Raw genomic sequence first — 24238 nt, 5'->3', positions numbered from 1 at the left:
TCATCTTCGTCGCTCTGTAAGGCAAGGAGCATGTTTGTTCCCAGCTCCTGCACCGTGCCAGAGCACTGCGGTGTGCCAGCACCTGGCTGGACAGGTAGCCAGGATTGGGCTGGTCCCAAATGAAAGCCAGGGCTGGGAAAAGAGAGAGGGACTGAGACAAAATCCGGGTCTTAAAGGGCTTTTTTTAGGTTCACAGGACAATGCACGATGAAATGAAGGTGCTTCAGAATAGGATCTGCCAAAACCAACGGCACCCATTACACCAAGGTTTTCCTGGTCTGATGATTAAGCAATGGATGAGAACACAGCTTTGAGGGGTGAAGAAATGATGGGCTCAAACACAGAAGTAGTCCTTGGAGAAGAGGGTGGCATGAGGTGCTCCCCTCACCCCAAATGCTGCAGCCACCAGCCCTGAATATCATGCAGGCACCACCTTTCTGCCTGAAGGACCTCTTCTCCCAGAGGACCTCCAGCCACTGGGGCCACCACTGCTGAGGACTCCGCCACCCCACTGCAGCCATCTGGCTATGGTGCCCTTTGGGGAGCACAAAGCATATGTCTGAGGCATGTCCTATGGAGCAGGGGCCTTCCCTGGGAAAATGCCCTAATGCTGAAAGCAGGAGCAGGGGCCACCATGAGAGGCCATCAGTGGGTGAGCCCCAGGCAGCAAACTGTGAGCCCCCAAACCAAACCTCCATGAGGAGAAGGGGCAGAGGAGGGCTGAGGCTGTGGGTCAGAGCCAACTGACCACGCTGAGATGCTCCTCCCAAGAGGCTGAGCTTGTGGCCACGAAGACATGGGGCTGTTTGGCAGGGGAAGCCCCCTCAGATACCCACTGCAGCTGCTGCTAGGCACCACCTGGATGGGGAGGTGGGAGGAGTGAGGGGTGTAATTTTGGACTTAAGCATTAAAATCAAACCTGAATCCCACTTCAGGCAGCTAAATCCTCTTGTGAATCTGGGCCTTAACTTTTTCATGTCTCTCTCATCGCCCGTAAAGTGCAGGTGATAATTTCTACCTCAAAAAGCTTATTAATGGTTTGAAATTATAGCTGGGTTAAGGACTATTATTAGGCTTAAGGATCCCAAGGCATTTTCTGTGAGAAGATGGTAGCTTTGCATTTAAGTAATTTTGGTTTGAACTGTTCTATTTCGTGTTTCTGTTGCTGTTTTTCCCTTTCTCTGAGTCGCTCAGCAGTGACACAGCAGTCTGCTGAATGATCGTTTCTTTGTTCTACTCTAGAGCTGGGTGCACTTTGTGGAGGTTAAATAATTTCTGAACATTTCAGCCCAAGCTCCAACATAGAGAAGCACTTCATTTAAGACTAAAATGATATTGCACTGGGAAAAAAAAATATCAAAATTCCTTAATATGTAGTAAGTAGATCACAGCTTGAAAGCAGAGGTTTTGGGGTAGCCCACTCATAGGAGTATCAGAGATTTCCATTAGAGTCATCTTTGGGGGAAAAATAATTCCACCCTCTCAAAATCTGTGTTCAAACATCATTGACACGTAGGTTTGTATAAATTGCTTATATACATTTCAAGTCTTAAAAATATTTTAACAATAAGCATTGCATTTTACCACTCAAACTGTAATCTCCTTGTACAGCCACTTTGCTGCAGAGGCCAGACACCCCATAGCATCTTGTTCTTCCTGCGCTGTAATTATTGTCTCCACCCAAGTTCATAAGAATTTTATATTGGTTACTGCAGCAACTCCACTTATAGTTAGAGGCTGCTTGGCTTTTCCATTAAAAGGTCTCCCTCCACCCCCCACTCCCCCCATTCTAGTCTTTTAATGCTTTAATCCATTTTGCAAACTTGATCTGCAGGCTTTCAGTCTAAGAATGCATCCCACCCCCAAAATTCAGTTAAAGCAGGTTACTTGGGTTGTCTTTCAGAACAGAATGGAAAACCACTTTTTATTTAAATATTGTCAAACACTGTTGTAACTCTGGTGCACAGACTCACACACACATAGATGTGCCACCTCCCTCACAAAACCCAAATTTTTTGGTGATATTTACACAGGACTTGGACCTGAGGATACTAGAATATAAATAATGTTCCTGTCAGCTATATTCCTACCACAGCTTGATAATCTCTCTGCTGAAATGAAACAACATCACAATATAGGGGTATTCCTGGTGGTTTTGTGTGTTTGTGGATTGTTGATGTTGGCATACAAAAGTGACTAATGTCTATGTTAACTACTGGGTGTCATCCTAAACTGACTGTCTAAGGACACCCTGTCTTCAGAGACCTTTTTCTTGCCACCTCCAGCCCAAACCTCTTGACCCTATGCTTTTTCTCCTCAGTTAGTTAATTTATGTCCTTTCCCATAAGCTCACAGTTATTCTCCTTCCTGTCTTCTGCTGCAGCTTGCTCCCTGATAAACGGCCATGACCATTTAGTACATGCACCTGGTATCTCCTGCTACTCAACTGCCACAGGTTGTTTTTTTTCTCTAAACAGAATAAACCGTGGTTTTCTGGCATCACTGCTGAAGCACATTCACAGCAAAAATTACATGAAGTTAGTAGAAGTAGTAACTTGAGGGAAAGAACCCAGAGGAATCCAATTGAGACTGATGCCTTGTGCTGATCATTTTAGATACGAACCTTTCAAATGAGTGCATTTCAAATCCAAGTTGCTTAAGCAGAGAAAGGCCATCAGGTGCCTCAGAGGCAAACAGTGGGGCAGCAGCAGCAGTGGCGGCTGCACTTTTACACACATTGTCGGGCTGTCAGGGAAGGGATTAGCACAGAGGCCCTTGCAAGTCTGGAGGAGACAGTGGACGGTATCATCATGACAGCACATGGGACTGGGAAGTGAAACCACTCATCAGTGCAGAAGTGAAACCGGCTGCACACACTCTTGTCAAATTAAAATGTAAACATCTGACCAAAAAGAGAGAGAAAAATTGTGGCTGTTTTAGTGAGCTGAGTCCCACCCTTGCAATGCTTGAGAATGTGAGCGATCCCTGCTTGTGCAATAGAGAATCACTCATCTGAGGGATTCAGATCAAATACTGAAGGTGTTAGCTGGTACAGTAATGGATAGAAAGCAGCATTCAAGCAAATATGTGATTTTTGGACTGACAGTGACATGTTTCTGGGATGGCGGGAGCTGGTATTTTTTGTTTCTGAACATAGGAAGATGTTCTTTTTTTCCGACTAAAGGGATTTGAATGTTGGTGCCACTGTAGTAGCACAGCAAAGGGGGTGGGAAAGCAACTTTAGGACTGCTACCTGCATGAGCATTCTCCAGTGCAAAGGGAAACTTGGTGTAGCATGGCTGGTATACCTGATGACAAGGGGCATGTACAAAACATCACTGTGCATCACCAGGACGTGTCTGCTGGAATAGCTGCTGAGGGCCTCAGTCAGCTTTGTTTTAACAGCTGTAAGTTACACTGACTATAGAACCAGCTTCTGCATCTGTTTGCTTAAATATTTCATGTCCATGGCTTGCAGACTTAGGGTTACGTTTTTGACTTGTAAAATAAGAAGATTGTCAGGGACAATTTCCGGAAGAGTGTCAGGGACTATCCTTATCACCCAGATAATGAGCTTAAGGTAAAATTCAATTTTAATGTCTGCTTAGGTTGACAGCATCTCTATTAATGTTACTTGACTTCAGTTATGTAATTTTGGTTGCTTAATATAGTTCCTGTGTTGCCCTAGGTTAAATGTACATATGCTTCACCGAAATAATGCCTTGAAATGATTCCACCCCAGACACAACCTTCTTCTAGCCTTCTAGCTCTGGGAATCCCCAGAACTGCAGCAGGAGATGCAAGTGGCTCTGCTGCTCTCCACCGCAGCATTTGACTTGTTAGCTGAACAAAAACTTGGAGAATGGGTAGGGAGGAAAAGATAGTCGAGTGCACATCTTGGTTAAGATCTTGCTGCAGAGAGCTGGGAAGGAAAAGGAAGGGGAGAAGCCAGTGCCAGCTGTGCTCCTGCAGCAGTGAGTTGCTTTTCCATAACTTATTGCAAAGACAATTCAATAGCTCATAGCTGGGTCCAAGTTTGCAGCAGGGCTGCTTTTGGCTGTTTGCATGACAACCTGGCCCCATATAAATCCAGAACAAAACAGCTATTGATTTAATGTGATGGAGATTTCATTCTGAGTAAGTAGATGCTATGTAAACACAGATATAAGAACTTCCTGGAGTGAGACACTCAACAGAAATGTTCAGAAGTATACCTTTATGCTGACCCAGGCTGGTTTGGCAGGAGGCAAAGTGGGTGTATTTCCCAAATCTCTGGCTCGACATATACTTACACCTGCAAAACTTCCATATAAATACACAAACAGATCTGTCGCCCATGCAACTGATTTGCATGGGCAGTTCTTGAATTTTTTTGGGCAATCACCCCAGTATGCTGACATATCCCCATGCTGACATTTATCTGTTTGGACCCTTGGTTTGTGGCAGTCAGAATTTGTAAACCATTTACAGCATGGTATCAGATGAGGTGAGTAACAGATTTTTTCTCATATTTAAATTCAGCGGTATCTGTGGTGCTGATGGTAAACAAATTATGTTATTTTTTGATGCCACTTACTTCAGCTGTGGTTTTTTTTCTGATGAAATAGCCACTGGACCAAACAGAAAAGGCAAAGTTATATTCTGATTGCATGAAACCGTCACTGTGAGTAGGAGAAAAAAGTCACCATCTGAGCAATGAATTTGGACTTGTGCAGGTTTTTTGCAATTGGATATGCAACTTGAACACTTACAAAAATATTTAATTCATATGAGGAGCAGCAGCTAGCTAATGCAAGGTCAAATTATGTTGGCCCTATTGATCACATTTGGAATGTTCAGGGGCTTATGTGATAAGAATGGCAAAATTTGGCCCCAGTGTATAATAGTCGACATTTGAGAATGAATATGTGAGCGTGTGCATATTACAACCTGCCCAGAGATACAGTCAGATATGTTATTAAAATGCAGTAGGCATCTTCACTTTGGCAGATACCCAGGAAGATGTTGTGAGAAATTGTAAAGATGTATAAAATTGATCATTTAGCATGGTTTAATAAAAGTAAGTACATAAGCACTAAAAAGTAGAAGCTGGATGAAAAAAAAAAGTATCATAATCTTCCTTGCTAGAACCTGGAAGTCTGTCACTAATATAATAGAAATGCCTGTAATATAATTTGTATTGCATTTGTGTATTACATTTCATATTTTTCCATCTATACCTTTTGTCCTTGTCAGCACAAGCATTCTTGGCTCCTTTCCTTTTTTTCTTCTTCTTTTTATCTAATAATTTACTGTAACAATTTAAAAAAAAACCAAACAACTCTAATGACATATCTGTGATCATCAGAATAAATCCCCAAACCAAAAGACAGTAATTGTAACCCATCATCTGTTGGCTTTGCTTCCCCCTCCTCCCCGCCCCGGGCAAACTTCTGAAGCTTTAACTCCATTTTTTTCTGTTCTCATTTGGATGAACCTTCATCAGTGGAATCGACGTCTTTTTGCCTGAGAAAGAGGTGGATTAAAATGAAGTGATAGGTTCAAGATGTGGCCTCTCTTCCCTAAAGCGTGTCTGTTCTCATTTCCCTTTGCATCTGCCCATGCAGCCACTTACATTTTAAGTGTGTCTTCCCACCCCCAGACCACTCAGGGATGACTAAAGCAGCACACAGGAACTTCATGTGACCATGTTGTCACTTGGGATTCATTTTTTCCCCCTTGGTTCCTCTCAAACATTCCCAGGGGCTGTAGCTTACAAGCCTATTGCTCCCTCTAGAGCCCTTCAGTACTTTCTGGGGGACCACTTAAATAACCTCTCATCATGCTAGATGTGACCTCCCCGCTCATTTTGCTTCCAGCCTCTGACAGATGGGATGCAGACTGAATCCAGACTTTAACGTCCTGTATTCCAGTGTAGAGCATTGGCACAACACCTTCAGATGCTCGGGTCTTGGAGGCTGACCTGCACCTTTTGCTGGTCCATGGACAGTATTGCTGAGCAGGCACTTTGTGCTTCCTCTAAAGTTCTTGCAGCTTTGCACAGCACCAGGGGATCTCACAAGCAATCTCGTGAAGTCGTGAACTGGGGACAACTGGTTTAATACATCTGACTTCAGCTGTCGAATCAGCAGTGACTCTTCAGGGCACTTTTGATAGTAGGATGTCTAGCAAACCCATCAAGAGTCTCTGTGTATCATTTCAAAAGTCAGTATTGTATTTTGACCAGACATGCTATTGTTCCCACTACTTTTTCTAGGAGGGTTCTGACCTTAATGCCCTTGCAAAAATAAACATTACCAAGCAGTTTTTCCTACCCTAGTTGTGAGGGAAGACTCAATGGAAGCAGTGAGTCTTGTGCTCTGCCCTTTCGCGTATGAGGACATGCTTGATGTCTGTGGGAAGGGTTTCCAAAGGCAGTGCCCTGTCCCACACCTGGAGAATGTAATCCTTGAGCTCAGGAGGTGCTATGTGCCTAATATTAGGCACTGCCAGGGATAGTTACAGAGAGAACAACAGTCTCTGAAGTGACTCTTGCACCCTAGCGAGGCACAGCTTGATGCTGACATCACCTGTCAGCCCTTCCACCATCAGCAAAGACTCCCACAATGACGCAGTAGCGATTGGCTTCAGTATACTGAGGCATGTATCATAGACCCGAACCAATTTGTGTATGGTTTTCTGCAGATTTATGGGACTGTTTATCCCAGAGGGTCTTAGACTTTGATGTTAGCTAATGGAGCGCTACATGCTCACTTGCTGTGACTGCTAGGATGTCATCAAATTGTCATCATGACTACAGGAGACATCCAAACCAAACCAGTGTTTCAGAATGCCTTCTTGGGGTGTTTGGCCCCTCTCTATGGTCACTAGAGAGGTCAGTCCATCACTTAGGCTGTCTGACTCAGTTTTGGTGGCACCCACCCCTTTCTGAGCTGAGCAGAGACACTAAGTGCTCAGTATAGGTCTTCTACTGATAGTTAGGAGGTACACTTAGGCATCAGAAATCACGGCAGCTGATACAGGCTCCAGTGCTAGGGAGTCTGAACACAGCTTCCATTGACTAATCTGGAATTATTTCCACTGTTTTAGTCTGCTGTGTGTTGCATATGTATGTGTGTGTATCTGCACAGGCTTGTGTCTAAGTGTATTGTGCAAGTGTATGTTGGTAATAAAAATCTGTATCATGGTTGTATCATAATACATAAAAGCAAGGAGTAGACATTTATAGGCCTGCTGTCATCCCAAAGCAGGAATACCCATAAAATACAGATTTCACTAACAATACCTCCAATCTAAATCTACCTTTGTCAAGCAGACATGTAAACGATGAATAACGTAGAAGCTATGAATAAAAGTGATAAAACCACTTAATAAAGCTAAATGTAAATGAAACAGAATAACCAGAGAAAAAACACAGCCAGAATTATCGGTAAGCAGCAATGAGTGACACATAGGTTTATGGTTATATAGTCCTGTGGTTAACCAGTATGTGGTTAATGAATAGTCTTCTGTCAACAAGAAGTAAGCTAAGTATCTTCCTGCTTTTGCCAGCTTGTGTCACAACCTTATATAGGCTCTGAGACCTAGTCTGTTCTGTAGAAAATTTTGAAAGTAACTTCACCTCCTTCTTCTTCTTTATCCTGGCCTTGTAGACTGGTAATGTGGCCCCATTTTACTACATTTCACTATTGTTATAATTTTTTTTCCTGTGTTTCTTTTCTGTCTGGAAAATCCACAAGGGCCTTCTAAAGAAGTAAATTGACTACATATTCTAGCAGAACAGCAGGAGCACCCTACCTAATGCATGAGCAGTTGTCAAAAAAACCCAAAAAACCCAAATGGGAAGTAAGATGGAAATACTGCAGATTAGTAAAGAGAATAAAGTATTATTTTCAAAGTCTCCTTCAGTCTTAGTGAAATGGGTGTTGTTTATAAAGATACAGGGAAACTATTCTTGGGAAGAAGGAAGATCTACAGGTGCCTCTCTGATATTTGTTAAGTCTACTGCTGTGGGTGACAAAGTTTTTTGGAAGGAACTTTATTGAACTTCATTACTGATGCCTCATAGAAAGATCTGTTGTGCTGGCAAAGAAAGAGTAATAAAGCTGTAAAGCTTTACTATAAAAGTTGGTATTTAAAGAATGTCAAGAACACAGCCATCCTTGGTCTGGATAGATGCAGGACCCAAGAGTTGAGGGATAAAGGCCCTGAGATAGGAATCTGAAATGACTTTTTCTTCTGCTGCAATTCTTTCGATCTCAGGGACTGCTTTCTAGTGAGGATGTGGAGGTGGGAAGAGACTGGCCTGGCATTTGTGAGGCTTGCGTTTCAGCTTCTGCTTTGTCAGGGCTGTGATTCAGGATTACACTCGGATTTAGTTGCAGGAGCCAAAGTGGTTAGCATCGCTGGCCACAGGCTTCCTGTGAAATCGTGGCCAAGACACTTTATCTCCCCACAGTTCCTCATCTGTAGAGTGGGGAGAATACCTCTCTAATTCACAGGGATGTGATGAGGCTAGTTTCCAGTAACAGCTATGTGTGTGCGCGCGCTGTGATGTTGCAGACCATTAGCACCAAAGTAGGAACTGCATTAAGAGAAGTATTGAATTGCAAGTGAGTGTGCATAAGGAGGGGGGAATATTGCTGTTGGATGCAGGCACTTATATTTACATTTATATTTTAATTTAACATTATTTATGTAGATAAATGAAGCAAACAATAAAAATGGGAAGCCTTAGAAGACAAGAAACGCAGCAGTTAGAAGGACTGGAGCCAAGTGGTAAAATGAAGCAGGCAGATTTGTATGGGAAAGCTCACACAGCATGTGCCCAAAGGAGGAGAACCTCAATTTTCTTTCAACAGTTCCTGGTTATCTAACTCGGGGTGATGTCCTTTGATGTCTCTTACTGATAACAAAGATTCCTGTCAGTATCTGAGTCCTTCATGATGCTGAGATAACTATGCTAAACCTGCTGACAGGCACCATTTTTATTGTTGTCCAGGCCAAAGCCATAGCGAATGCATATATTTGTTCTTATCAAAGATGCAGAATGTTACTTTTGTTATTTAAAAAATGCCTGAAGTAAATACTGGCATTGGCCAAAAGCAAATCCAGGGGTGGCAGGATCTGAAGGCATTGCAGTCACGAGAGGATACAAAACCCTCCCCAGCAGCCAACAAAATGAGTGCTTTTCCCAACTTAGAGCCATGGCATGCATGTAAATTTTGAAAAGGCCTTCACAGTTTTCTTACTGAATAATGGAGAAACTAAGCATAATGCTCTGCTATGTCTTCATAAAAGTTTTAATTCCCTGTGGACAAGCTGTAGGGATTTTTTTTATTTTTTTCCATTCCCTTGTTTCTTGGCATTGCAGTAGCAGATTATTTTTAAAGGGTTCTGGTTTGCAATATGGAATTGATCTAATGCTAGCTTCAACCACAAAGCGCGGGATTTTATGATCTGCCTAGGGGATCTGAGCACCCAGTTCTCTTTAATTTAAACAAGCTCTGTGTATCAGACTCCTGTGGCAGTTTTGGAAGAATTAGCCACAATTTCTAACCCTCTCTGAACTAACACCCTTTAGAAAGTACAGATAACCTACCAGTAGTCATGTAGATCAGATAAACTCTAACTGTTATGGGTAACCTCCTTTTTTTTTTACAAACAAAACGTAGATCATTTAAATATAAATTAATTTTTTTTTCCCTGAAAGCTTTGAGCAGTTGCCACAGAGGGAATGCATCCAGCAATAGGCAGTTGTGAGGTTGTATACCCCGCTCTGAGCACTTACGTCTCTTCAGATACAGACAGCTAAAGTGTTTGATTGCCATTTGGTGTGTTTGAGCACCATCTGAAATGAGGAGTACACCTTTTCTCAACACATACATATGCTCAATAACATTTTTTTCCTGTTGCAGGAAAAAGCTTCACGCTGACTATCACGGTCTTCACAAATCCGCCACAAGTAGCCACATACCACAGAGCCATCAAGATAACAGTGGACGGACCTCGCGAACCCAGAAGTAAGTGAGCTAATGACAGCACTTGCAGAAGGCCAAGTTGATGGTTTAGTATAGGGATTCATCACCAGCCTCATGAAATGCAACAATAACCAATGCATGTGGAGCAGTGGGTATGTTTTAATCCAAGGTTGTCCTATGAATGTTTTTAATTATGTCTTCCCAAAGCCTTACTTTTCATGGGTGTCCAGCTGGTTGAGAATATGACTTGCATTGCATTTCAAGTATCTACCCAGGGATGACTTGGATCATACCCAAAAGCTGACAGAAGGGATGCTGGTAAAAGGTGGGCAGTGTATACGTTACACATCATTTCTTGCTAGTCTTGCCTTTCGGATGTTAAGAGGATTTTAAAGCATTGGAAACCAATATGTCATTGATCTAACTTCTCAAGCTCAGTCACACTGCAAAAATAAATAAATGCCTGAAAGAGGACACCTGGGTGCTGCCTTGCGGAGTTCATATGGAGTACCTTGTGCTGTTGTATAGCTTAGGAGCACCCATTTTCACAGGCAGCCAATCTTTCCTATTTTTTCCCCTTTCTTTTTATCAGAATTAAGTACAAGGAGGAGCTGAACAGTTTCGTTATCTCCAGAAGAATACCCGCAGCTTTCACACAGGCGGTTGTTCTGTTTGGGTGGCAAGGGCAGTCTGTTTTGTCTGTGGGGTGAAGCAAGGGTGGAACAGATCTGCAGGTACAGATGCTTCTGCAGCACATGCGCTGCCTGTTACCAGAGGCAATCATTAACCTCAGTCACTAGCCCAAATGGGGCATTTTCATATTTTTATCAAAATGCCCTGATGTAAATTGAGGTTTGTGGTTAGTTTCTTGCACTCCTCCTGCATGCTTGGCAGAAGTCCTGGCTGTTGCTTAAGTGGAATCGTCTGGGGAGAAGAGAGCAGCAGGATTCAAACACCCACTAGAGAATGAGACTTGCAGCTCGGGGTTTCTTATACTTTGAAACTTCAACTAAAATAGCTTAGAAAACTCATGTCTTGCCTGTGCAGTTTCTTCTTGAGCCTGCATTTGTCTGAGTTGCATAACGATGCTGCATGCATTTAGTGAAAAAATCTGACCTATATTTTTTGGATTTGAGGCCAGACTTTAAAACAAATACTGCTGTCCGGGTAAGGCTTCTTATTTAGCTTGATTTTTTTTTTTTTTTTAATTGTGGTTGATTTGTCCCTGAAAAATCTCCCTGGTAAACCAGACAGCTGTGCACATAAAAAAAAAAAAGATATTTGTATATGCAAGTTCCAGATTTGCATATGCAATTACCTGGGCATGTTCATAGTTTGCAGACAACAAATAAGCTTTAGGGTTTTTAATGTGAGTCTGCTAGAATGGTAAGAAATAAAATCATCTTGCAGGCATATCTACTGTTTTAAATCAATTCTTCAGTTGGTGTAATAGTTAATATTTAATAAGATTCTACATTTTAAAAAGGAAGTAGAGGTATAATACATACTAAAGTAACATACATATCTTTCCAACTCAAATGTATGTAAAAGCTTCCTTGTAAATAATTTCACTTTGTTGTAGGCAAATCAGTTGCATAGTGGAGGAGGCTTTATGCGTGTCAGGAGGAGAGGTCAGACATCCCCCTCAGTAGGAATGCACAGCTCCTTTTATCGCTAAGTCATTCGTGAGGCAGCGTAGAAGGGATTATGCTCCTTTCATTTTTAAGTGGGCTGCAAAGTCCTTCAGTTTGACTTCCCACCAAGGGTTTCTGAATCACAGCGGCTGTTGCAATCAGTCTGGTATCTCTTTTCCTCTTTATGCCTTGGACTGAGATATGGATTGGCCTGATGAGATACCACTGCAGGCTGTGAAGGAAAAGAAGTGCATTCTCCATTCTGAGACAGTTCTGGCCGGTTTGGGCTGTACATTTATTTTTCTACACTCTCACTAGGTGGGTGTATCCTATTTTGCATCAGTTCAATTAAATCAGTTACATGTGTAGCCTGTATAAAAATAGATTGCAGAGCTGTTACCTGCGCAAACTCACATACAAGATTTGCGGTTAGACATATCAAAACATGCGTGCTGTGTACTGAAGGGATTTAACATGATATTGGCCTTTTTGTATTGAGACTAGAATCGATTAGAGTGTTTCTAGTTTCAGTAATCAATATTTGGGAACGTTCATACTTACAGATCCATGACTCACTCAGTCACTTGAGCTGAATGAATTACAGAAATACTGAGATGTATTTTCTAAGATATCCCAATTCAAAAGAAATCTGTGGAAGATAGTAATGGGAACAAAATTAGATACTGCTGTCTTAGAGAGACCTAGAAAAAACATGCTGAAGTCCAACACTAACTCCAGCAACAGGTTTTGATTCATTTACTCTATAATGGTTCTGAGACAGTATGAATTCTAGTGAGTGCCTGCATTCCCTGTGAAAAATGCTGGAAGGTAATGTCATTTCTGAGGATGGAGGCCGTCTGAGACAAGAGTCAGAACTTCACACCAGGACGATTTTTAGTGAACTTTACAGGATATAGAAAGACCTCTTTAAAAAACCTCTAAGACTGATTAACCTCAGAAATAACAGAACCATTTTATTTTGTCTTCAGAGAATGTCAGATCAAGAGAAATGTCTGAGCCAGAATTAGACGAGTTCTCGAAGTGGAGTTTTTTTAAAGGCAAAATGACAGCCTCCTATCTGGGCATACCTGGGGAAAAAGCTTCAAAAAGTAATACAAAGCAGGATTTTAAATAATTTTTGGAAAACAGAAAAATACTCAAACCAAAGGCTCCAAAAGGAAAAATGCAAAGCAGAGACCTTTTGGCTTACTAGGGTGTGTGGAGATGTCATGATAGGTGACGCTAACACAGCGTGTATTATCACACGTGCCACCTTCACTCTGCACAAAGGCCTGCAGACTTCGGGTTCTTGCACGTCCCATTGTACGTCTGGATGTGGTTACTGTGATGGCCCGGTCTTTGCCTAGCAGCGTATTTGCCTATGTAACTACCAGATTTGCATTTACAATTGTGATACTTACTCATGAGCAAGATTTACACCATTGTCCTTTTTTTGCTGTTGAGTTTCTGGCTGTGACTATCCAGATGATATTTCTCATCATATTGTCATGGCTTGTAGAGAGAGCCAAAGTACTTAAGAATCTGGCTGCTCTTCCACTGCTTTCATTATGTATTTTAAAAATCTCTTCTGAACTTCTCATTTTTATTCTTCAGTTCTGAATAAATGCTTATTTTCAATTTTTTTTCATAAAAAGAAATAATACTGCACTGTCAGGGAGAAGGGCAAGATGACCTAACCCATCATTTTCTTCTCCAACTTCTATGATTCTATGATTCATAAAGCAATTTATGTTTTTATGAGCTAAGTCCATGGGGAAAATCATTAGCAGTAACCAGATCAAGAGTAGTGCTCCTGATGAAAATACTTTTGGTTAGGAAACTTGGTAGAAATAGTATGACTCTTAAATTAAATATTTCCCTTAGGCCATTTGACCTACTGTGTATGTCTGCTGAAAAATTAGGTTTTTCTTCTTTTGACTGCTTCTTTCTGTTTTTCTCATTTAATTGTTTTAACCTACATAGCTCTGAAAAATTCACTAATGGACCAGGTGCCTGAAAATGGTGCAAAATGAAAAGGTTACATGGATTTAGTTCCAGTGGGCCTGAGATGTCCAAGGTTAAGCTGGGCATTAAATGCGATTATCCTGCATTGGATATGTGGTTTTCCCAAATACTTTTTTGGCATCCTTGTATCAACAGGCAGGATGCTGAGGAGCAGAAAGAGAATAATATTGCTGAGCAGTATTTGGGCAGAAGCTTAAAAAGTTGCTGGCCCAGGAAGCACCTTTTTAGGAATGGAAATTTCCTTTTGCCACCTGGCAAAGCTAGCGGAGGCAGGGGTGGGATGGGGTTGGCAGGTGCACCTTTGATCAACCACAGTTAAGGACATCCTCAGATCCTGATCTAAGGTGATCCCATCCCACCTGTAAGGTTCAAGGAAAGCCCGTGGCCTATAGCTGTTCTGAAGGAAATCATCAAATGCCCCCTTGGCTGGCCTGAGGTCTTTCTTAGGGAATCCCAAAGGGCTGGTGGTGTTAAGTGCACCTGATCCGCTTATCCTCTCCCCTGCCCTGTCCACCCTTTGCCCACAGACTTAGAGCAGCTTCTGGGAGGAGAGTCAGCAGAGCCCATGAGGGGCCAGCGTTCCCCATCCCACGGCAGAAGCGAGGAAGACTCTGCACATCAGGTTGGCGAGGGATGATTCCTCTAAGGGTTTCACATTACTTTCACCCTCAGTCTTTCATGCAAGGAAAAGCCAAACCGTTCTCCAAAATCCCTTTTCATCTCAGTAAGTTGCAATAATACTAAAGGCCTTCATTTCTTCTTTGCTTTCTTCTGCAAGTGCCTCCATCTGTTGGAATAACACGTACCATCAAACAGTTTAGAAACCATGAAAAAATGAATCATCTTGTTATTGGAAGAGACCCACTATAGAAATTTCAATGATGGTTTATCAGGTCCTTCCATTCACCTGGAGACTTACAGTGCCTAAAGGTTACTTAGCAGAAAACCTGTAGGGGGAAAGGTGGTGCTTCCAAGTTGGTTGTCCACATAACAGAAATGCAGCTGGGACTCTTTCTTCCTTTGCTAGCACTAGCTGTGTGCTCCGCAGCACACCACCCTCTCAGTATCACAACCCAACTTTGCTAATCACTTTTTAAAAAATCTTGGCTAAGGTACTTGCCTCTGAGAGCTTCCAACCTAAATAGACCATGTACAGACAAAAGAAAGGGATGGGCTGCAAGAAAAGCCAACGGCTGTGCAGTGCCAGGTCTGTGCCTCTGTTTTTGTGTCCCCGCGTCCTATTGTCTGGGTGACAGTGACGTGGGTAGACTAGTGCTTATATTATGAGTGCACTCTGGGGACATTTGTAGTTGGCTTGTGCAACAGCTATATGCATGAGGGCGGCAGCTGGGGGAAGTTACAAAACATCACTAGCCCAAATTCACACAGTGTGACTTGATGTGTTGCTGTCTTTAAATGGGTACGGGTAGGTAGGGGATCACTGTTGGTTTCCTTTGTGTGTGTGTGTCTCATCGCAGGGTGGACAAAGAAGAGCAATCGAATCCATTTCAATAAAATAAAGCTGTATATTATTGCGAGGGCATGCCTGCAGACCAAAGGAGATGTTTCTGAACAGGCAGAACAGTCCTAGCAGCCCCCCGGGCAGCCAGGCTAGCTCTGCAGTCCCCCAGAGCGGCAAGGGAACAACAGCCAAAAACATATGCCCTGTGGTTGGGCATGTCCCTCCCCCGCTGTGAAAGCTGTGCATGCCACCAGCCCATTTTTCATAATGAAAGTACACGAGCAAAAGAGCAGAGAGCAGTTTGTCCCTTTGTGACTTGTGTTTTCTGAAGAAAAGTGAAGAGTGAGGGGGAAATTGGCCTGTTTCCATTATGCACAGACTTTCACACAACCGGCCTGAATTACTCCAGTGATACAGCCAGCACTGGGCCTTCTGGCTTAGTGCAGGACCATATAGCACAGGAGCATCACATAGCAGAGGACCACCTGACACTGGATGATAAAATTTGGGCTGCAGAACGGAACCAGAGGTTGTGTGTCTGGATGTAGTCAGCTCTATAGAACATCCATGAGCAGATCTGCAGCTTTTGGGTCCCCTGTGTCCCAGAAAGACCTCTCTGTGCCCCACATCCCAGCTGCTTAGCAAACCCCTTCTCCTCTGTGAGGACATGGTGGAGCAGCACCCATGGGGCAGGGGCAGCTCTGCACTGGAGTTGGCCCCCTCACAGTGTCTGGCAGGGCTAGCACAGCACCAGCCTGTTCTCCAAGGTCTGAGTCCCCTTGCCTGGCCACCCAAGGGGGCTTTCACTAGCAGCAGGAACCTGAAGCAAAGCCCATACTCTCAAGCAGTTGATTTCTGAGTGGAAATCATACAGACATACCAGCAGGCACGCTGCCCACGAGCTGAAAAGACCAGTAAAAGCAAAGAACAGTAACTGTCTTTGCTAGCAAAGATTCCTTAGTGGAGAGAAGGTCCAGGCAAGACCTACCTCACATGGACTTTAACTGGCTAGCAGCTACCTGCAGCTCCTAAAAACAGTGCTGGCAGTTCTCCATCAGATGTGCAAAGGATTATGAAATGTATATGAATGCTTGCCACTCCCTGGCCTAACAGTGATAGGGAGGATGCTTTTTTCCTGCTCGATAGGTAGGATCTGGATAGGTTTTTAATACTAGCATCCTTGAGGTTTCATGGTGCAGATGCTTCTTTTCTATAAGGAAAAGATGGAACGTGATTATTTTCCCCGGCATTTTTCAGTCTCACTGCTGAGTCCGTTAGGAGAGTTGATGTTGGGTGGTGTGAGGCAGGGAATTTGCTATTTTAGCTCAATAAAATTGTCAAATACGTGCAATATGATATCTTGTATCAAGACTGGTTTTCTGGGAGTGCAATAGCTCATATATATTTGCTTGCCTGGTTATTTGGCTGGTTTTTTAAAGATACACAGAAGTGTTGACAGGACAACTCCTTCCTCTGATAAAGCAGGTAAACAGGAAACTAGAGCTGCTGTGGTGTGGGCTAGGAACAGTGGTAAGGCTGGCCCAGTCCTATAGAAATTATTTCAACTCTGTTTTTGAGTCACTTAATCCCACACAGCTCTTTTTCCGGCCCCCTTGAATTAGTGTGATTTTAAATCGAGAACAAGTAGGTAGTTATTTTTCATGTCTTTCACTTTTTTTGTCTTTGTCAACTTTTTGGGTTTTTTGCACTTCGTATTATTTCATTGCCTGGTGGTTGAACGGCTACAAAGACTGTGGTAAATACTTTTAAGTGTTTACCTATATTTGCATGGTGGGATTTTTGAGGGGTATGCAGCCTCGGTCTAGCTCGGCTGAAATCAGTAAGCAAGTACTCTGTAACTCTGACAAACACCGTAGTAGGTGAAGGTACATTACTTCTGAAAATGCTTCCTAAGCAGATAGTAGGTCTGACTTTCTCCTGTCAACGGCTCTTACTTACAAAGAATGTGTAGCTGTTAAGATAGGTGAACAAGTTGTTTGGGGTGGGGGTTTTTTTCGGGGGGTTGCACATTTTCCAGAGAAATATGGAAAAAGTCTGTATAGATGTTACTTGTACTTTGTGTGCGTGGGTATGTAAAGAAAAGCATTAATATGCAGTGCCTTGGCAAGTAGGTTGGACGTAGGGGATGTGACTCTACACTGGTCCCCACCAAAGATCCTAATTCACTGATGCCAAGTATCTTTCCAGTGAAGTTAGTTGGTGGTGCTCTGAATCAAGGATTTCTGAGTCTGGTTCTTCCTCTATCCTGTTTCTTCAGCAAGGAAGGACTTTAGAATGGCAGCCATTAAACATGAGTGAACAAAAGGTTTGATGCAGCTGCTGGAGCTTTGCGTGAGCTGGGGATGGATGGGCTGGTGGCTGAAACCCCACAATGGAGCTGCCTACTGTGGGTTTAAGGACGTTATATAGCCCCTGCCCTTCCTAGAAGGAGGCTAGCTAGCACAGCTGGACTGTTGGAGCATCGGTCAGCAGTCCTGCTGTCCCTCCAGGGCTGGCCACTGAATGCCTACTGCACTGCTGGCAGACAAGAAAGTTCCCTTCAGGGATGTGCTGGAAAACAGCAGGAGCTGACTGCACACAACCTCTGCAACCCACTTCCTTCACGCTGCTCTCCACAGGAGGTAGGAGAGAGGGTCTTCTCTTCCTCAGGCTCCTAAGGGAGCTGGAAGAAGGAGGAGGGAAACTTTCACCCTGTGTGGAGTGGTCAGACACTCATACTCACCAAACAAGCTTTTAGCAGTGCAGGACCTTTTCTGAAGCCTCTGTTTTTGAGGAGTTGCCTTACTTATGGGTTTACCAAAACAATGCATGTCTAAGAGAAAGGCTGGATGAAGCTGTGCAGCACTTTCAGTGAACAGCCTGGTTTTCTTATTGGAATATACCTGGAAGGGGTGAAAATCCATCTGCTCTGCAGTCCCTCCTGGCTTTGCCTGGCCTTGGTTATCAGAAGGTGCAGCAGTTTCCTCCTTGCAGGCCCATACAAAAACACTGCGGCTTTTGCTTCATTCCCTGTCACTCGTGAAGAACACGAAAAAGGCTTTTGCTCTGCATCTCCATTTGTGCCCTTGCTCTTTGCTCATCTGCTGTAACTGGGAATTGTAATGAGTAAATGCATTTTCTATTAGTGTTAATGATAAATCTTGGTCAGACTGCTTCTATGTTAGTGCTGCACAGATCTGTGCAAAGCATGAGGGAGAGCAATGGTTGGGAGAGGCCATCTCAATTCTGCTTCTGAATCGTAAGGGAGGGAGTTGTCTGTTGCATGAGAGCACAATGTGCTTGTTAATGACCGAAACACATCCTAAAGAGAGGGAAGGATGGAAACATCTCCCTTGCCTTCTTTAATTGAGGAACAGATAAGGAGCACACTATAAAAATGGGAGAAGACACAAGACAGAACTTAACCAGCATAAATGAAAAGTTGATATATTTCTTTTGTTTTAATAGTATCTGACCTTTATTCTTCCTTTGCAGAGTGTTGTAGTTTGAGTCCATTAGCACAACATGCACCAAAGGCCAACTTCTGAAGGCTGACCAGTCCAGAAAAGCCAGGCTGTGTCATAACCTTAGCACATACAGCTGCAGAAATTTTAGGCGACAGTGTTGATTTAATTATTAAGGATTCTGTTTGTCTGAGTCTGTCGGCCTCTCCTACCTACACCCTGCGTTATGGTTTGTTCTTCATTACCTGCTCTACCTATCTTCGCAATCTAGCCGCAAACAGTTTTGGTTGACCACACCACTTCCCTCTTGAAAGTTAATACTGTTTGACTCATTCTGTACTGCTAACACCAAGCCAAAGAAAACAAGCCAAAGAATAACCTGCTTGTATGCAGTTTGGAAACTTCTCAGAGGCCCTGCTTTCAAAATGCTATACAGTAGCTTACTATATCTCTCTGCAGCTGCAAAGAAAATGAGGAAAGCAAAAAGTGGTTCAAGAACCTAAAATAAAGACTAGGCAGAGCCACATGAAATTTATGAGCTTTCAGTGAACTGCAGTCCTGTGTAGGCACAATGGAGCGTTAGTACAGAGGAGGGACTCTAAGTAACCTACAGATTAAAGTACCCAAACCCTCATTTCTTTGGAAAAAACAGGTATTTTCGATTATTGTGTAGAAACACCAGTCACCAGACTTGGTAAAAGCAAAGGTCTTTAGTTCAAGGGAAATGCGTAGCCTGACTATATACTTTTTTTGGACAGGAGCAAAGTTTTTTACAAGTTGTCAAAGTCTGAATGGTCAGTATCCATGGGGAGTAAATTTACTTTCATGTTGCCAGATTCCCCTGGTTTACATAAACATTGAGGCACAGCACCTGACATTTAAGTTGCAGGTCCCTTGTTCAGCTCATTTTACTGTCTAGAGATATTTCAGCGGACTGATGAAATGGGTTTCTGTCTAAGCTATTTCTCTGGCCTCCAATACCGTGATGTTCGTGCAACTCACTTTCCTGTTCATTTGTCCTCTCAGGGGCACTGCAAAGGTGGCATAAGTTGTCATCCCTCGCTTTTCCTACTCAGGCTGAGGGAGGTGGTCCAGATTCATCCCACCTAAGCTCACACATTTCATTAAGGTGCCTGAATTAGGAGCCTGGTCCCCTGTATTCAGCAGAGAGACAACCCTCTCCCAAGAACTGCTCAAATGGTGGCTCAGTCCTTGCTGCCTGAGCTTTGTGTTTCCGCAGCTTTTCTTTGGACAGAGGTGTCTTTCTGTGCTTGTATTTTTCTTGGTTGTTTGCTGAGCTGTTGGTTGGCTGGTTGTGTCTCATTCTGCACCTACTCTTTCATATATATCTTCAACTATGATGTCTCAGCCCATGGCTAGAGGGTATTCTTATGGTGGTTTGTACGTGTGGGAAGATGCAAACTACAAAGAAACAAAAGAGGGTTTTGGCAACCCAATGCTTAAGTTGGGAGTCATTCAAACTTTGTCAAGGAGTCAGGATTTTTAGTATATACATTGACATGGGGGCAAGGGAAAAGAAAGCAAAGGGTATAATTTTGCAGACTAATTTAACTTTCATAAACAACTTCTTCCCTCCAAACTCCTAACACTCGGTTCCCTTACTTTTACTTTGCTCTGATGACCTAATTTCTGGGGTGAACCCACAGAATAATTGCACTTGCACAACAGAAGTAGAGGACACACATATGTCAGATTCATCGTAAGTTTTGGTGGATGCATAGCAAGCAAAATAATTGTGTTTTTAGTGGGAAGTTCGTGCATTGCTATTTGTTAGTACAGCCCAGGCCTCACCAGCAGAGCTGGGGGAGGAGGAAGCATATTTCCTGCCTTGCAAAAATTGTCAAGATTGCTTTTCCTGGCTGTGGTACCTCAGGGAAGACGTGAAGCTTTTCACATGTTCGTCAGGAGTCAGGGAGAGAGCTGGAAGGACCCAGCCCAGAGGAGCCTGCGGTCTTGCAGTCAACATGCCAGCTGAGGCGAGGGAGACCTGCAGCTTCTGCTTGTCCCTTTTGCTGTGGATGTTCCCTGCTGGAGCTCTCCCATTGCAGCTGGATAGAGAATCAGTGGCAAAAAGGGCTCGCAGCCTGAAATTAGGGCACTCACCTGGAAAATAGGAAACCACATTCTTTTTCTAGTATAAGCCAGGCAAGAGTGGCTGGATCTGGAACCTCTCACCTGCTCTCTTTTGTTCTGGGGCAGGACTCTCTTCCATTGCAGATTTTGCTCTACCTATATTTAAAAAGTGCTGATTTTAAAAAGAAGATGTATGAAAAAATATATTGCCAAAATATTGTTTAATTACTGATAAAAAACAGGAAAAAAATGCACCAGCTGCTCAGCGTGCATGTTGTTACAGTAGGGTGAATAACACCCCAACAGAGGTGCAAGAAACTGCCTGGGGTTTCCCCCAGGCAAAACTGGGGGTTACCAGAGAGCAGGGAACCTGCCATGTAAATCTTTGCTCACCTTGTTGGTATCACTGGACACCTGTTCAACATACAGCCAAATTGGATCCCCTGATGGAAAAAATTAAATACTCAGCAAAGGTTCATACCTGAAACATCTAGTCTGTCTGCAGTTACTCGGAGTAACAAGCAGATTTTTCCATAGAGACACAAAAAGGGTGAGGTTTGCCAGGGAGCTGAAAGGAGAAGCACATCTGGAAGGGCTTCCCAGAGTCTGTCTGTGCTTGGTGTTGCTTGGCATTCTGCTTCTGAAGAGCGGCTGAATATCAGCCTGGTCATTGAGCCGCATAATATTCAGCCTCACTCACACATTTCCCAGCACCTCGTGCCTATGGTCAAGTCGGATCTGGTGAGCAGCACTGATTCTGCTGGTAATTACAGACACTGCACAAAACCATTGAGCATAATGTCTTGTCTACCATGATGCTCCTTCTGTCTGGAAAGAAGGCTCACATTGTACAGTGCTTTATAAAAACAGCAAGAAAATGTAATTGCTGATGAGTCTACTCAAAGCTCTGACTACCATCACAATTATTTTCCTCACAACAGCAATAATAATACAAAATATCCTACAGTGTGTCCAGTTCCTTTTTTAAGAACTCATTACATTATATTTTTAACACTGTACAAGAGGTTGGTAAGATCTGACGCTATCCCATACTGATCCTTCTAATGCCTGAGAGTGATATAAGTCTTTTCCAAGTGACAGAGGCTAGAGAGGAAACCACTCTATGGATTTGATTTATTTTCAAGCATGATTTCCTAGAGCCCTGTGGGCTGCCATGTAACAATGGTTAGTGCCTTACGCATGTGCATACATCTCTGGAGGATGAGGTCAGGTCTGTTTGAAAACACAACAAATGATGTCCTGGAAAAGTTATACTAGCTCTTTCTGTGCAGATAGGAAGTCAGGGAAAAAGAGCGTGCAAAGTATTTTATATCTGGGATATCTGGCACATAGGAAAACATTACTGGCTTATGCACTTAAGGCACTATTTCTATCACTAGCAAAAAAAGCTTTTTTTGCGAGCAGGACAGCTCACCTTCAAGCATTTCAATTTCCCAGCTTGGTAGTAATATAGAAGCACTATAATTCACTTTTTCTTACAAGAATATATCATTTTTTGCATTAAAGATAGTGTGCTCACTTCCTAGAATAATGTGAAAGAGTATGTTTTCTTCTCATCCTTCACTATGAACAAAATAAAATAATTAGATTTATTTTAGCTCCATGGCACAAAACAATGTTTACCACTTTATTAACGGGACACAATGAAACATGGCTTATTTTCTACCCCGCTAGAGCTGGAGCCAAACCAAAGTCCTGAACACAAACAGCCCTGAAAAGAGGAGATGCTTATATCAAGGTCCAACGTGGTTCCAAAGCAGCCAGTTTTCGTTAATCCAAAGCATAGCATCTCATCAGTCACTCCATACTTCGGCAAAGTCTGGCCAGATGCTGTAGTTCCTGTGTATGATCCACTTTTTGGATGTGAAAGTTTCCACGTCCACCTGGGAAAAATGGGGGGCAGAGGAGAGAAGGGGAGGTATTCTGTTCCCCTCAGGGAGAAAGGGCTCCACTTAATTAAACTTTGCTTATACTATCTCCATGCAAGTACAACCTGCTGATTTGGGGCTGAAAATTTGTGGATAATACACACAAACACCTGTGGCATGTCTTCTCAGGTCTGGGATCCTCTAACCGGGATGCCCAGCAGCTGTGAGCCAGCAAGTCTCCATCATTGTCCCCCAAGCCCAAACCTTTTGTGAAGTGTTAGTACCTTCCAATGCAACAGGTCCTAATAGTCAGATTTGCGAGTGATTGTAAGCAAGCAACAGAAGAGTGTAGTCATCCTGTGATTGGATTAAAAGAGAGAAAAAAGCCCATTAATACATTCCAGCAGTGTTTACTTGTAAAACGGTCCTGGGTACCCACAGGAATTTCAGTAGTTTCGGCTGGCAGAATGAGAGTAGCAATGCCTTTCCTTAGCCTCTGTTTTACCTGCTTCTCCCCTTCTGAACCTGAAAGGCATCTTGTAACACTTTTAAAAACTAGGTTAAAAGGAAGGTAATGGGAGACCTGTTTCTTTTTCTGTGCCTGGAAGCAGCCTGCAGCGCTGCTGTCTTCTCCATGGGGCCAGCTGCGGTGTGGAACCCACAGTGAGCGACTGTTCCCAATGAGTGCCCAACATGCACAGAAACGAGGGCTGCTGGGGCACTTTGTTCTTGTTTCCACATCCAGAGCCCCAACCACGTGGCCATGGGCCAAGCTGAGTGCTCCACAGTCTCTTAAAGTCTATAAAACTGCATTTCCCTCCCATTAAGAAAGAAAGCACTTTCATGTTGCATTGCTGTAAAAGTATCGGAAAAGCTCGTTTCCTCTGCCCTCCTTGTTTAATACTCTGCATAAAAAAAAAAAAAAATCCACCTGGCCTCACTGAAACAGTATTTGAAAGGGATAAGGAAAAAAAGTCCAAAAGCCCTCAAATTCTATGTTTTAGCCAAGCAGGCTGGATGTCCTGTTTATTCCAGTGTCTCAAACACTGACCATGCAACCCAAGGGAAAAAAATTCTGTTCTTTTCTTTCCTCTGCTAGTACCTGCAAACTGATGCTTGTCAAAAACTATGGAGACACGAGGAGGGAAAGAGGACAGTGGTGATGTCTCATGGCAATCTGTCTCTCTCTTCAAACTCTGGGCCAAAGCCTTCTTCACTCAACAAGCGGATGTTTGATTGACTTCCACAAAATCCCATCTGATTTGCAAAAGTGGCAGATCCTTGTGGCCAAACTGCCGGCTCAGTGGAGCCGTACCAGTTTCCAAATGCCTTCCTGCCATTATTTTTTTTCATCCTGCATCACACAGCTCTCCTGGAAAGAGGAAGCCTGGGCTTGTGGTCACTGTGCTGAGCCGGGAGGCGAGCGTCTGCCACAGGGTCACTGCCTGACCACGGGCAAGTCACCTCAATTCTCTGTCATTCAGTTTTCCACGTATAAAAGGGGGATAATAACAGTCCTGGGCTTTACAGGGGTGAACTGAGGATAACTTGCCTGCTCTTAAAGCAAGGTATTTAGAGGGTAACTTCAAAGTAAAGCTAGTAAACACAAAAATACAAGTCACCCTAGCAAAGCTCTGCCTGTGCATTTATAGTGGCTTGGGAAAACCATTTATATTTGCTACATTTTTCT

The 24238-nt window shown here is 43.2% G+C and overlaps 1 protein-coding gene across 3 annotated transcripts in view; it reads left to right on the top strand.

Moving 5' to 3' along the window:
• Window positions 1–24238, top strand: part of RUNX1 (RUNX family transcription factor 1) — a 176163-nt gene that overhangs the window by 112114 nt on the left and 39811 nt on the right. For all 3 annotated transcript variants that reach the window (XM_040585037.1, XM_040585036.1, XM_040585035.1), the window contains exon 5: window positions 9918–10022. In XM_040585037.1, coding sequence (XP_040440971.1) covers window positions 9918–10022 — 105 coding nt within the window. The remainder of the gene's footprint in view (window positions 1–9917; window positions 10023–24238) is intronic.

Source organism: Falco naumanni, chromosome 2 (genome assembly GCF_017639655.2).
Source record: "Falco naumanni isolate bFalNau1 chromosome 2, bFalNau1.pat, whole genome shotgun sequence".
In the NCBI taxonomy this organism is placed as follows: Eukaryota; Metazoa; Chordata; class Aves; order Falconiformes; family Falconidae; genus Falco; species Falco naumanni.
The sequence above is the reverse complement of the archived record's forward strand: the minus strand, read 5'-3'. Positions and strand labels throughout refer to the sequence as shown.